This window comes from Oncorhynchus kisutch, linkage group LG19 (genome assembly GCF_002021735.2).
Source record: "Oncorhynchus kisutch isolate 150728-3 linkage group LG19, Okis_V2, whole genome shotgun sequence".
Lineage (NCBI taxonomy): Eukaryota > Metazoa > Chordata > Actinopteri > Salmoniformes > Salmonidae > Oncorhynchus > Oncorhynchus kisutch.
The window spans coordinates 43,259,988-43,275,164 of record NC_034192.2 but is presented as its reverse complement, the minus strand read 5'-3'; the positions used below and the strand labels follow the sequence as shown (position 1 = coordinate 43,275,164).

General features: G+C 42.8%; 1 protein-coding gene across 6 annotated transcripts in view; it reads left to right on the top strand.

Annotated features, from left to right (window-relative positions):
- LOC109864856 (follistatin-related protein 5) overlaps window positions 1-15,177 on the top strand; it is a 190,930-nt gene that overhangs the window by 66,227 nt on the left and 109,526 nt on the right. For all 6 annotated transcript variants that reach the window (XM_031797808.1, XM_031797806.1, XM_031797805.1 and 3 more), the window contains exon 4: window positions 3,179-3,430. In XM_031797808.1, the coding sequence (XP_031653668.1) occupies window positions 3,179-3,430 (252 nt within the window). The remainder of the gene's footprint in view (window positions 1-3,178; window positions 3,431-15,177) is intronic.

The following is a 15,177-nucleotide window of genomic DNA, read 5'->3' as shown; positions in this document are numbered from 1 at the left end:
GAATGAGAGATAGCAGGTTAAATGACACCTGGCCTGCCACCGTGAATATATTACTATTTGTTTTCCATGATGACAGGTAGGCTAGTAAAAATACATAGTTTCTCCTGCTATCGTTAATGCTAATGCTTTTTCTTGAGTGCAGACGCTTTGCTGGTTTCTACATATGTCGCTTCTCCATGGACTGTGGTAACACAATATGTTACTGGTGTAAACTTCAAGGAACTAATCCAAGTGGGGTGACGGGTAGCGAGCGAGTTGTGTTGTGCGTTATGTCATGTAGGCTTTTTGCATTGTTTAGTGTGCTGTTTATTCAGACTTGCATCCTTTTGTTCTTGCACGTGGGTCTTCTGGGGCATCTTAACTCACAGTGGTGAGATGAGCTGAGATGAGAGCTTCCAAACGGTTGTTTACTACACTCCCCAAGGACTCAGAGCCGCTGTTATTTGAAACCTCAGATGGGCCGTGACTTGCATCCTGGGTTTTAGAAAAAAATTAAGATGGCAATTGGAAAAAAAGACGCATTGTATATCTGAAGGCTAGTGCTGTAAATAGCATACTTTGGGGGCATGCTTATGAATGTGAATGAGAGCGGTTCAGTTAGATTCAGCTTTCTGATGTGTTTGAAGGCTTCAGATTCAGAAATGCATTACAAAGAGAGTACGTTAGCACAAACCTAAGAAGTAAATGTTTCTGGTAGACACAAGGCACTTGATATTTATGCATCATATTGATTTCTCAGAGCATGATGCGAGGAGTTGTGCGCAGGCACAGTATTGAGATTTCCATCCTAAATGCTCTTGTCTTTGAACCCCTGCAATGTCATTCTGGTCATGTCTGCTGAGTCCAGAATTAAACATGATCTGCATCTCATTATGAATGCATAGCAGGACGTTGCCCTTCAAGTGATGTACACTGGGGTCAACATATGTTGGGACCTTCAGATTAAACACAGGGCTAAATAAATCTAGTACCAACTGTATCCCAGTGAGAATGACTTCCTTTTCCCTTGTTCAGCATCTTGTTTACTTGACATCTTGCTGTTTCCTTCAAATCAAGGCAATTCCCCATACTGAAATTGCTCTGTGAGCTGTGAAGTTTGTACATAAACTATCCATTCAACTATGCAAATGTATCTGTCTATCTGTCTTTCTGACAATCATCCTATACAAAACAGTTATGAATAATTAATGAAAAATGTCAAAGTGAAAGTTCCAAATATTTGATATCCAGTACCAGTCAAATATTTGGATACACCTTCTCATTCAAGGGTTTTTCTTTATTTAGACTATTTTCTACATTGTAGAATAATAGTGAAGGCATCAGAACTATGAAATAACACATATGGAATCATGTGGTAACCACAAAGAAAAGTGTTATTTCATAGTTTTGATATCTTCACTATTATTCTACAATGTAGAACATAGTAAAATAAGGAAAAACCCATGAATGAGTATGTGTTCAAAAACTTTTGACCGGTAGAGTGTGTGCATATATATACACCTATATATATATGTATATATACACTGTTTTTTTTTCCTCTGGAAAAGCCAAATACAAATACAAATGCGGTAACTCTAACCATCGCCCCAAATCATATACTCCCTCCCTCTGCATGCCTTTCCTTTTGAAACGTCGAGTCATCAATAAACTAATCATTGCATGGAATTAGTCATTTGTCTTTGATGTCACTGGATCACCCAGAGATTGGGCGTGCATGCCAATTAACAACTCCCTCTGCCCTTCTCTGACCCTGTCCGTGGCGTTTGGGCACCTCGCTGTGCAACACAAAACCCATTGAATAATCATTATGCCACCGCACCAAGGGAGATTAATAAACCCCAGCAAACCAAAGCCATTGATTGGCTCAAATGTACACACTTGTATTGTTTAATCCTCCCTGACAGATTGGGGCTAATACACCCATGGGGAGTCGCTACCACTGTGACGAAGCCTCTTTACCAGTCAAGTCATTTGTTTGTTTGTTACTGTATTCAGGTTCCCTACCAACGGTTTGTCTCGCTGACCAATGACAGTAGATGGTTTTCATTTCCCTCTATAGTGGGTTAGAACACCATGTGCACCTCGTGCTGCAGATGAATTGGCCATTGTAAAGAAGACATCTGAGGCCCTGAGGCATCGTACTATCGTGATGCACCACTCAATATTTAGTGGTCAATAGGAAAGCTGTGGAGAGCTCAGATGATTACAGAGAACAGTAATGCATCCCCTTGTTTATACTTTGGTCCTAATGTATATTTAAGCAATAAGGCCCGGGGGTGTGTGATATACGTCCAATATACCATGGCTAAGGGCTGTTCTTACGCACGATGCAACGCGGAATGCCTAGATACAGCCCTTAGCTGTGGTATATTGGCCATTTACCAAAAACCCCAGAGGTGCCTTATTGCTATTCTAAACTGGTTACCAATGTAATTAGAACAGTAAAAATATATGTTTGTCATACCCATTGTGTGCAGCTGATATGCCACGGCTTCCAGCCAATCAGCATTCAGGTCTCGGACCACCCAGTTTATAATTCATATTATATAGCTCACTGCGGTGTGGATTGATTGTCAGACAAATGGTAGAATTTTTAAATAGTGGTGGGGTTTGTATACAGTACGACAGCGCTCAAACTAGAGTCAACGTTGCACATTTTCCTTGTTACTTTATGTGCAATGTTTCTACCCTATTCAGACGTGGTGGAATGGTGCCCAGATGATCATGGCAATATACAACCCCAAAACAACATCATTAGAGCTCCAGCAGATAAATGATGCTTACTGGGTGAATGTTCCCAGTTCAGTATATTGTTTCAGTGAACATCATTATTGGGATTGTTTTTCCAGCATTGGTGGCCATGTTCTTTTCCCCCTTGAGGGCGATTCCAAAGGGCAATGGAACTGGTAGATAGGAGATCCAAGAGAGCGCAACCTGCCATTACAGAGCCAATACATTTGGTACGGTTGAGAGGTTATTGATAGTTACTATAAGTGAACCCCAAAAGCTTTTAAAACTCTGATTATCATCCTCGTACTCTTCCAGTTTCTGATTTGAAGGTTTCTAAGCTCTTGTAAAACCTAGAGCTACTTTAGGCCTTTTAAAGTCCAACTGTCATACTATTACTCGTCTATTGTTATTTTTTCTGGTATGAACATGTCTATGGTTTTCCTTGCAGGGTTTTTGGGCCATAACAATGGCTTCCAGAGTCCTTGTGAGCACAAGTACTGTGGCCTGGGGCGTCACTGTGTGGTCAACCATGAGAGCAGTCAAGGGGAGTGCATCTGTCTGGACCGCTGTAAACCACACTACAAGGAAGTGTGTGGCTCGGACGGCAAGCTGTACCAGAACCACTGTGAGCTCCACCGGGCCTCCTGTCTGGGTGCACAGAGGATAACCATCATGCACAGCGAGGAATGCTTCTACAAAGGTAAGAATTACAACTCATAGCTTCATAAAATGGCTGTCATGGAACTTTATGCAGAAGCAAAGTACAGATGTAGGATCTTAATTTGACCTATATTGTCACAGCAAAATAATCCTACAACAACAAGATTTTAAGGATTGTTAGTTGGCCGAAAGTAGGCTACATAAAAAGTGCATTAGGGTTAATAAAACCGTATGTTAGTGTGGGTTTTCAGTGAATTCATGTAAACATTCTCAGCAACAAAAGAGTGATCAAAATAAGATGCTACACTTGTAGTTGCAGGATATGAGTTTTATCTTCTTTATGCTCTAGATTAGAGCTTTGGAGAAGCCACCAGAGATCCTGCCTCATTGCAGTTCTCAGAAATTCCTGTCTTGCACAGAATGTTTGTTTGTTGTTAGAAGTAAGGATTTTTGTACAGTAACGGAGCCATCTCTCACCTTATGAACCTGATACAACATAATGTAGCTACTTCATGTATCTCTATTAGTTTCTCAGTTGATGCAAAGCATTGCTTGTTTATATAATGTGTAGGTGGTAATACTGTACACACCAATGCTCAGATTTCCCTAGAGACTTTAAGATGCTCTGGAACATTGATTGTGCAAAGACACCATGTACTTTCCGTACATGGTAAGGAGTTGGCTTATCGCTTTTAGAGCGCTGTAGGTGGTGTAGACCATGGGGTAGGTCCCAATCATTTCACCTTTTTCCTGAAGTGTGCACTTGTTCCACCACAGGAGGTTGGTGGCACCTTTATTGGGGAGGAAGGGCTCATGGTAATGGCTGGAGAAGATTGTGGAATGGAATGGTATCAAATACATCAAACCCATGGTTTCCATGTGTATGATGCCATTCCATTTGCTCCATTCCAGCCATTATTATGAGCCGTCCTCCCCTCAGCAGCCTCCACTGTTTTCCACCATTTTTATTTTATTCCTTCAGAATGAGTGAAGGGAAGTAAACAAGGTCGCGCTTTGGAAAGAAAGAGAGATCACTGGGACACACCAGGGGCATGAGAGAAAGGTCAAAGCTATGTCATATAATAATATTCATGAGAGAAACATTAGATTGCCTTTCATTTTGCAGGATACACAATTACATGGTTTCTGTGCAAGTGAACTGCTGCAAGCCAATTGTCACACTATAATAATCGTCTGTAACAGTATTGCTTCCGTCCCTACACTCACCCCCTTTTTTCCAAATGGTATTTCTCACATGCTTCGTAGACAACAGGTGTAGACTAACAGTGAAATGCTTAGTTACGGGTCCTTTTCCAACAATGCAGAGAGAAAGATAAGATATAAATCAATTCTAACTTGTCACCTGGTGTCATAACATAATATAATCATAATATGTCAAAACAGCTGACATAACTTGTCATAACACTGTCATGACCCATATACAGTGCCTTGCGAAAGTATTCGGCCCCCTTGAAATTTGCGACCTTTTGCCACATTTCAGGCTTCAAACATAAAGATATAAAACTGTATTTTTTGTGAAGAATCAACAACAAGTGGGACACAATCATGAAGTGGAACGACATTTATTGGATATTTCAAACTTTTTTAACAAATCAAAAACGGAAAAATTGGGCGTGCAAAATTATTCAGCCCCCTTAAGTTAATACTTTGTAGCGCCACCTTTTGCTGCGATTACAGCTGTAAGTCGCTTGGGGTATGTCTCTATCAGTTTTGCACATCGAGAGACTGACATTTTTTCCCATTCCTCCTTGCAAAACAGCTCGAGCTCAGTGAGGTTAGATGGAGAGCATTTGTGAACAGCAGTTTTCAGTTCTTTCCACAGATTCTCGATTGGATTCAGGTCTGGACTTTGACTTGGCCATTCTAACACCTGGATATGTTTATTTTTTAACCATTCCATTGTAGATTTTGCTTTATGTTTTGGATCATTGTCTTGTTGGAAGACAAATCTCCGTCCCAGTCCCAGGTCTTTTGCAGACTCCATCAGGTTTTCTTCCAGAATGGTCCTGTATTTGGCTCCATCCATCTTCCCATCAATTTTAACCATCTTCCCTGTCCCTGCTGAAGAAAAGCAGGCCCAAACCATGATGCTGCCACCACCATGTTTGACAGTGGGGATGGTGTGTTCAGGGTGATGAGCTGTGTTGCTTTTACGCCAAACATAACGTTTTGCATTGTTGCCAAAAAGTTCAATTTTGGTTTCATCTGACCAGAGCACCTTCTTCCACATGTTTGGTGTGTCTCCCAGGTGGCTTGTGGCAAACTTTAAACAACACTTTTTATGGATATCTTTAAGAAATGGCTTTCTTCTTGCCACTCTTCCATAAAGGCCAGATTTGTGCAATTTACAACTGATTGTTGTCCTATGGACAGAGTCTCCCACCTCAGCTGTAGATCTCTGCAGTTCATCCAGAGTGATCATGGGCCTCTTGGCTGCATCTCTGATCAGTCTTCTCCTTGTATGAGCTGAAAGTTTCGAGGGACGGCCAGGTCTTGGTAGATTTGCAGTGGTCTGATACTCCTTCCATTTCAATATTATCGCTTGCACAGTGCTCCTTGGGATGTTTAAAGCTTGGGAAATATTTTTGTATCCAAATCCGGCTTTAAACTTCTTCACAACAGTATCTCGGACCTGTCTGGTGTGTTCCTTGTTCTTCATGATGCTCTCTGCGCTTTTAACGGACCTCTGAGACTATCACAGTGCAGGTGCATTTATACGGAGACTTGATTACACACAGGTGGATTGTATTTATCATCATTAGTCATTTAGATCAACATTGGATCATTCAGAGATCCTCACTGAACTTCTGGAGAGAGTTTGCTGCACTGAAAGTAAAGGGGCTGAATAATTTTGCACGCCCAATTTTTCAGTTTTTGATTTGTTAAAAAAGTTTGAAATATCCAATAAATGTCGTTCCACTTCATGATTGTGTCCCACTTGTTGTTGATTCTTCACAAAAAAATACAGTTTTATATCTTTATGTTTGAAGCCTGAAATGTGGCAAAAGGTCGCAAAGTTCAAGGGGGCTGAATACTTTCGCAAGGCACTGTATTTACACCTGTTGTGGCATAAATTGTGTTATTTTATGGCTGGTTATAACAACTACATAAGAGTGTCATATAAGTCAGATAGACCTATCACGTACATGCTCTTACATCAGTCATCAGTCAAAATGAGGGTGCCTTGTTCTGCTCTTGAAATCTGTCCCTGCATTAATTCCAGTCATCAGCAACAGAGCATTAGGGTAGGTGCATGTCTGACATCCATGTGCGCGCAATTACATCATTGTGTGCACAATTACAATGATAATTCAATATGGTCAAGAAAAAAATATGTGTAACATAAAAATATTGTTGACAAGTAGGCTGTGGTGTAATTTAATGTTTTGCCTCGTGTGGTAGATTTTGTGGGTTTTGACACTCTTGTGTAGGTGTCATAACCTGAAAAATATGGGTTGTTTATGAATTCGAAGGACCAATAAAAAGGGATCGAAAAAACAGGTGCTGGATTTTAGGTCATTATTAACCACCACAGGGTGGTTCAGAACACAAGGAAGCAGTAGTTCCAGTTCAAAGATCCACACACACACATACAACACCACTCTCTCTAATACTAATTGTTATTATTTAGCTGCATGCACAATAACATCAGAAAAGCAATTTATTCTCAGGGGGTAAAGTAAGCAGGAGAGAAAAACAGGTTGATCATCAGAATAGAAGCTACAGACTGCCTGGGGCCTTGCTTGGTAGGCTATTACCCTAAGGCTGCCTATTACTATAGGAAAACCAAAGAAAGTTGGGGTCTTGGAAAGGAGATGAGCTGGCCGTTTTTTACAGCCGCCCCCAAATGTGTTGTACATATTTTCTTCAATAGACAAGCCAGCTAAGTGTCAATAGCTTCTTGAGGAAAGGCAGGCAGCTTGATGAGTCGGGCAACAGGCCTGACGTAGGTTCTGTCCTTGACTTGGATCTCTGCTGTCCTCACTTTCCCATCTGCTCCAGGGATAACTGACTTGACAGTTCCAGTTCGGAGATGGTCTACACACCAAAGGTGGTTTGCAGGGCAATCTTGATGGATCTGACCTCTCTCTCCCAGCATCCTCCAAAGTGTTGTGCACTTGGTGGGTTGAAGGCGAAGTGAATCTTCTGACTGGCTAACTGTTCCTGGAGCTGTGGGTGGAGAGCCATGAACGCCTCCTGTAGCTCTCGCTTCCCTCCCATGAAATTTGTTCCTCGATCGGACAGGGTCTCAAAGGGCTTTCCTCTTCGAGCGATAAAGTGTCTCAACGCCATTAGGAACAAACTGGAATCCATATTCGTCTGTAGATCCACATGTACAGCCCGGGTGGTCATGCACTTAAAGATGATGCCCCATCTCTTTTAATTTCTTCGGCCAAATCTTGATGATTTACGGTCCAAAGCAATCCAATGTGGGCTTGTGGAGCCGCTGGAGGCAAGTCAGCCATCCTAGGCACATCTGGCTGGCCTCGCCACTTCCTGCATTCAGTGCAGCCAAGCTGAAAATGATGAATGGCTGCTCTCCCTCTCAGAATCCAGAACCTTCAATGTAGCTCAGCAAACACCTTCTCTGGGCCCAGGTGCCTCAGCTGCTCATCATATTCCCTGATCAGCAACCTGGTGAGCGGATGACCTGGATCCAGAACCACTGGGTGAAGAATGTCAGGGCCCAGCTGGTCACACCTGTGAAGGTAACCTCCAACACAAGTCAGTCCGGTGTTGTTGTCATACTCTGGGGCCAGCATCACCAGACGGCTGATCGGAGGGATTGGCTTGCCTGCCTCTAGTAGGGGGAGGTCTTCTGGGAAGCTCTCAGACTGAGCATGTCTGAATACATTGAGTTCTGCTTGCTTGAAATCGTCGGCTGGAGAACTGTTGGCAATACTGGCCACCCCATGTAGCAACTGCACTGTGGCTTCCACCAGCTCCTGGAAAATTTTGAACTGGGCAACATCAGGGAGAGATGACTTGGTGTCCACTGACAGGAGTCCACAGAAGGTAGGCTGCCACAGCTCCTCTGCTTCATCGAGAGGTACTTGGTCTGGTCTTCTCTGCCAGGATGACTGGGCCTGCCACAGGAATGGTGGACCTTGACTCCAATGGTTATGTTCTGAAAGCTGACAGCATCTTGCTGCGTGTGATATCGTCAGCCGGTTTCCTCTCCGTTTCTCACGTTACACCAGGCCTGGGGTCCATGAGCTCCTGTATGTCTGCGACTCTTGTGCCTACAAATACTTTGTACCTGCAGGAGTCCGACTGGAGCCAGGTTAAGACTGTTGTAGAATCCGACCAGTACGTGACCTCATGGATTTCCAGGGTGAGTTCTTTTCTGATGACCTCGGCCAGCTGGGCACCAGTGAGTGCAGCGCAGAGCTCTAGTCTTGGCATCGACTGTTGTCATTTCGGGACCACTTTTGATCTTTGCTGCAAGGAATGCCGCTTGGATCTGTCTATTGGTGTTTTCAGTATGTAGGTACACGACGGCACCATACGTACATTCTGAGGGGTCACTGAAGATATGAACACTTCTTGTGCTGGTTGGGAGATCCATGTCGGGGCTGACAGGGTAGCCTAGTGGTTAGAGCGTTGGACTAGTAACCGTTTGCAAGTTCAAACCCCTGAGCTGACAAGGTACAAATCTGTCGTTCTGCCCCTGAACAGGCAGTTAACCCACTGTTCCTAGGCCGTCATTGAAAATAAGAATGTGTTCTTAACTGACTTGCCTAGTTAAATAAAGGTAAAATAAAAAAAATAACAAATAAACATAACATCTTGGTAGTGTAACCTGAGACAGACGTGGAAGTTCATTCTCCCAAATAAGCCAAACTTGGAGGAGATATTCAGGTAGATCTGGGTCATCCCACCCTCTTTTCTTATTCTAGAGCCTCTGGACCACAACCTTGGCTCGTGTGGTGTATAGGATGATGAAGCTGGGTGGATCGTATTGACTGGCAAGAATCGATATATGTTGCGCATGGTGGGTTCAACTTTCTCCATGGCTAACCTTGCTTGTAGCCAAGCGTGTCAGACAGACATTGCCATCGTAATCCAAGGGTGTACTCTTGGGTTTCCACGCCATCCTGGGTGAACCACAGCTCACTGTTTTCCGACTTGGACTCTTGAGGTAGGTGTTCGATGACTGCTGGAATGTTGCTGGCCCACTGGCGTAGATTGAATCCTCCTTCAGCAAGAAGGTGCTTTAGCTTGTCCACCAGTTTCTTGGCATCATCCACAGGAAGTCTTTGTAGACAGTTGTCTACATAGAAACAGCATTCTACAGAAAAGCGCACATCCTCTTCGGGCTCACTGTGGTTAAACACATGTTTCTGATGGGCAAATGTGGTGCAGCAGGGGCTACATGTCATCCCAAAGGGAAGAACCTACCACTCATAGACATCAGCATGATCATCACGGTTTAGGTCTCGCCACAGAAACCAGAGAAGAGGCTGGTCTTCGGGTAGCAGGTGGACTTGATGGAACATCCCCTTTATGTCACTGCTGATGGTCACAGAGTGTTCCCGGAAACGGAGAAGGACTCCAAGCAGAGTAGCTCCCAAGGTTGGTCCGGGAAAGAGTTGTTCATTCAAGCCCTTGCCCCTTTGGGTTGAAGGAACAGTTGAAGATGACTCTGTTTTTCCCATTGTGTTTGACCATATGATGGGGAATGTACAAACCTTGGTACTCTTTGACTGCTACTGCGGATACCTTCTTAACTTGTGAACCTCTACGTTGTACACTGCTGCTTTCTTTGGATTGTTGGACAGACACTTCTCTGTCCCTCGCAGGTGTGCTTCTTCTACAAAAGGAAGGTTCTTCTTCTACAAAAGGGGAGTGGCGTACCTTTGAACCCCGTCCACTTCGACCCTGACTGTCTTCTCCTCTAGAAGATGCATGGCTTCTACATCTTGTCTGGACCGTGTGACGAACAACTACAAAAAACTTAAATACCACAATTCAGACTCTATAAGCTTGTATTCGGGGAGTTTCTACCATTCTTCTCTACAGATCCTCTCAAGCTCTGTCAGGTTGGATGGGGATAAACATCTATTTTCAGGTCTCTCCAGAGATCCAACACTCTACTCAGCAAACTGGATGAGGTCTATCACAGTGTCATCAGTTTTGTCACCAAAGCCCCATTTACTACCCACCACTGAATCAAATCAAATCAACGTTTATTTGTCACGGGCGCCGAATACAACAGGTATAGAACTTACAGTGAAATGCTTACTTACAGGCTCTAACCAACAGTGCAATAAAAGGTACTAGGTGAACAATAGGTATGTAAAGAAATAAAAACAACAGTAAAAAGACTGTGAAAAATAACAGTAGTGAGGCTATATACAGTAGCGAGGCTATAACAGTATCGAGGCTACATGCAGGCACCAGTTAGTCGGGCTGATTGATGTAGTATGTACATGTAGATATGGTTAAAGTGACTATGCATATATGATGAACAGAGAGTAGCAGTAGCTTAAAAGAGGGGTTGGCGGGTGGTGGGTGGCGGCACACATTGGTTGGTCGGGCTAGTTGAGGTAGTATGTACATGAATGTATAGCTAAAGTGACTAAGCATATATGATAAACAAGAGAGTAGCAGCAGCGTAAAAGAGGGGTTGGGGGGGGTTACACAATGCAAATAGTCCAGGTAGCCATTTGACCTGTTCAGGAGTCGTATGAATTGGGGGTAAAAACTGTTGAGAAGCCTTTTTGTCCTAGACTTGGCACTCCGGTACCGCTTGCCATGCGGTAGTAGAGAGAACAGTCTATGACTGGGGTAGCTGGGGTATTTGACCATTTTTAGGGCCTTCCTCTGACACCGCCTGGTGTAGAGGTCCTGGATGGCAGGCAGCTTAGCCTCAGTGATGTACTGTACTGCGACCTGTATGCTCTGGTTGGCTGGCCCTCGCTACATATTCGTTGCCAAACCCATTGGCTCCAGATCATCTATAAGTCTTTGCTAGGTAAAGCCCCGCCTTATCTCAGCTCACTGGTCACCATAGCAACACCCACCCGTAGCACGCGCTCCAGCAGGTATATTTCACTGGTCATCCCCAAAGCCAACACTTGCTTTTGCCACCTTTCCTTCCAGTTCTCTGCTGCCAATAACTGGAATGAATTGCAAAAATCACTGAAGCTGGAGTCATATAGCTCCCTCTTTAACTTTAAGCATCAGCTGTCAGAGCAGCTTACTGATCACTGTACCTGTACACAGCCAATCTGTAAATAGCACACCCAACTACCTCATCCCCATATTGTTATTTCTCTTTTTTCTCTTTTGCACCCCGGTAGCCAAATTTCGAGCCTCTTAGCAAAAGGTCTAAATACTTATGTAAATAAGGTATTTCTGTTTTTATTTTTTATAAATCAGCAAAAAAGTAAAAATAACAGTTTTGTGTGCAGATTGATTAATAATTTAATACATTTTAGAATAAGTCTGTAACTTAGCAATATGTGGAAAAAGTCAAGGGGTCTGAATACTTTCAGAAGGCATTGTAGATAGGGGTAAAGTTACGAGGCAACAGGATAGATAATAGACAGTAGCAGCAGCGTATCTGGTAAGTGTGAAAGTGTGTGTGGCGTCAGTATGCATGTTATGTGTGTGTGGGCGTATGTTTGGGTGTCAGTGTGAGTGTGTGGGTACAGTCCAGTGTGTGTGTGTATAGAGTCAGTTTGACCTCCTTCTTCTCCACAGCAAACGCAGCAGCTGGGCAGAGCCCAACTGAGTGATCCGGGTCAACAACATCAATGTAACAGTGTTGCATCCTTCCCTCTTTTTGCCTCAACCTGGGCTCGAACCAGGGACCTTCTGAACACATCGACAACTGCCTCCCACGAAGCATCTTTATCTATCGCTTCACAAAAGCCTCACCCAATGCATAGCAAGGGAAAAAACTACTTCAAGGTCTTAGAGCTAGTGACGTCACCAATTGAAATGCTTCTAGCGTGCACCACTATCTAGCTAGCCAATTTACACCGGTTACTCTACATGATAAGCTATACAGGACCGGCAGGGTAGCCTAGTGGTTAGACTGTTGGACTAGTAACTGAAAGGTTGCAAGTTCAAAGCCCCTGAACAGGTAGTTAACCCACTCTTCCTAGGTCATCATTGAAAATAAGAATTTGTTCTTAACTGACTTGCCTAGTTAAATAAATACAGGAAAATATTAATACAGTCAAATTCACATTTACACTTTTAAAAAATTGGAATTGAAAGAATAATATAATCAAAGATGGGACATATTTGTATATTTTGCAGAACAAACTACCGCATCATAGAAACCTTCCATAATTTCTCATCACTTCCCTTAGATGAGTCTGAGGCAGTTCAGTAGGGCCCTTTCTGCATGTATACACAAAGGGCTCCAATCAGACAGGCCTTTCATCCCAATCAGACAAAGACATTTGGATCAATGATATCTGTCCCTTGTTGTCTGATGCTCTAATCAGCTTCTCTCATGTGTCCTGTCTGGTCAACCCTCCATCTCAGCCATCTGCAAATCCAGCCTCCATCAACAACCATCCACAAGTGGGATTGTGATATTTGACCAACGTAGGCTGAATCAATACAAGATCAACATGAGCCAAAGGAAAAAGGCTCTCGGACAGGAAATTGTTTCTTTTTTCATTCTTCTCTTTTAGCTGCTCTTTGTCCGTGGCCAGACAGTTTTTTACGGTGACTGATTTGTAATCAATTTCTTATTGAATGAGAGCAGCAGAGGCACCGCTCCTAGACCTGTTGGTCCAGTTAAAGCCCTCTCCTTTAAAAAATATTCATAGTCCCTTGAAAACGTAGTTTTTCTCTCTAAAAATACTTTACAGCAGTATTGCAGGTGTATTGCAGCAGCATTACAGCAGTATTACAGCATTATTGTAGAAGTATTGCAGGAGTATTACAGCAGTTGTTACTGTACTTCTCACCACTTCTTGCTGTTCCATTACTCTGTTCCCTGTCAGGGCAAAGCTAATGTTTACAACATTTGTCTTCCACATTATTGCCCGCCTCGGTCTTGGCGGCAAATGGCTGCAGAGGATTTGTTCATTGTACCGGATACTATTGTCACAGTGTAAATGGTGGGAAATAGATAATATCAAATGATTGGGGTTTATTAGTGGTCAAATGGAATGTGTCTAAATGGTATATTATAAAACATGTAATTCATTTTTTTCCCAGCCCATGCAGACGCTGTTTTCAATTTACCTTGTGTTATTGGGCATAAATACTTTCATTAGGCATAAATATTTTCATAAGTGTAATCGTGATTTTCAATCATTTCAGTATCACACTAATTGTTTTAGTCTTTGGTCTTGTCAATGTAAATGTAGACAAATTCAGGTTCTGCCATTTCTATAAAATAAAGTCTTAATACCTGATCACTGTATGGACCAAACAAATCTAACATGACCCCTACTATCTTTTACACCACTGGAAATGAAATTAACCAACTTGACTTCCTTCCAATTAAATCAAGCTATCAGTGACTGACAGACATGGACCATAGACCCAGTGGAGCCACCCTGTATAATGTCACACTGATGTCACACTTATGTTATAGCAAGACAAGAAACAGACATCCAGGCCTGTACAGGCCTCTCGAAAATACTTTAGTTAAGTTGCAAATGCCAGATTAGGTTGATAGACGGACAATTAGCACCCAGGGTTTGGATTTCGGCATGCCTAGGAGCATTGATTGTTTTCAAATGACACCCTTGAGAAGAACCCCCCCCCCCCACCCGCTAGGCTCTTTTGAGTTGGCCTCAGCTTAATGAGTACATGTGGAAATGGACAGCCTCTATCTGCACAGCGCACCCTCTCTCGCTCTTATCTACTAGGAAGAACAGGATAAAAAATGACAGCCGTGCTTTGACTGAAGGTTTCTCATTAGGCCTTTGGATAACGTATGACCCCCGTCTACTCCCTCCTGCTGCTCTGCAACCGAGTAGGGATTGGATCTGATTGAAAATTAAGTGGCGCACAAAAGCTTGTCCAATCCATGGGGGAAGTTTGGTGGATGGAAGCAGGGCAATCTCAGCAGCAGACAATTGACACAACCGTAGACAATTAAGAATGAGGCCCTGGCATACCAATCGAGTGCTCTCTCTGCTTCAGTCACATCCATTTATCAGTGGGATGACATTTTTAGTTTGTGTTGTTATTTTTATGTGACCGCCAATGACGTCACTCATCCGGAGCAAGAGTTCAATCATAGAACCAGTATTATTGCTTTAATGTGTGGCTATTTGGATGTTGAGTAGTGATATAGCATATCAAATCAAACTTTATTTGTCACATGCCCCGAATGTGTAGACCTTACCGTGAAATGCTTACTTACAAGCTCTTAACCAACAGTGCAGTTCAAGAAGAGTTAAGAAAATATTTACCAAATAAACTAAAGTAAAAAATAGAAAAGATCTATGTGATTTCATTGTGCCGACAAAGACAGGTTTAAGATTACCCTAGGACTTACCTTAAAATGAAGGTAAGATATGCTTAATTACAATAGCCTAAGGAGTATTTGGTTATGTACGTCTTGATATGTGACTAGCGACTGGAGTCAAATCAAACACGCATTGCAGAAACGTGCCACTGTAGAGAAAGTCCAATGTTTTCTGTGCGACGAAGATGCACTCCTTCATTAAAACCAAAATAAGTTGTTTGGAATGTGCAACATCTTCAGCGTCTCACCTTTATAGTGCATGTTTTCATCCTGAATGTGCCACAGTGTTATTGAGTATTTCCTTTTATAGGATT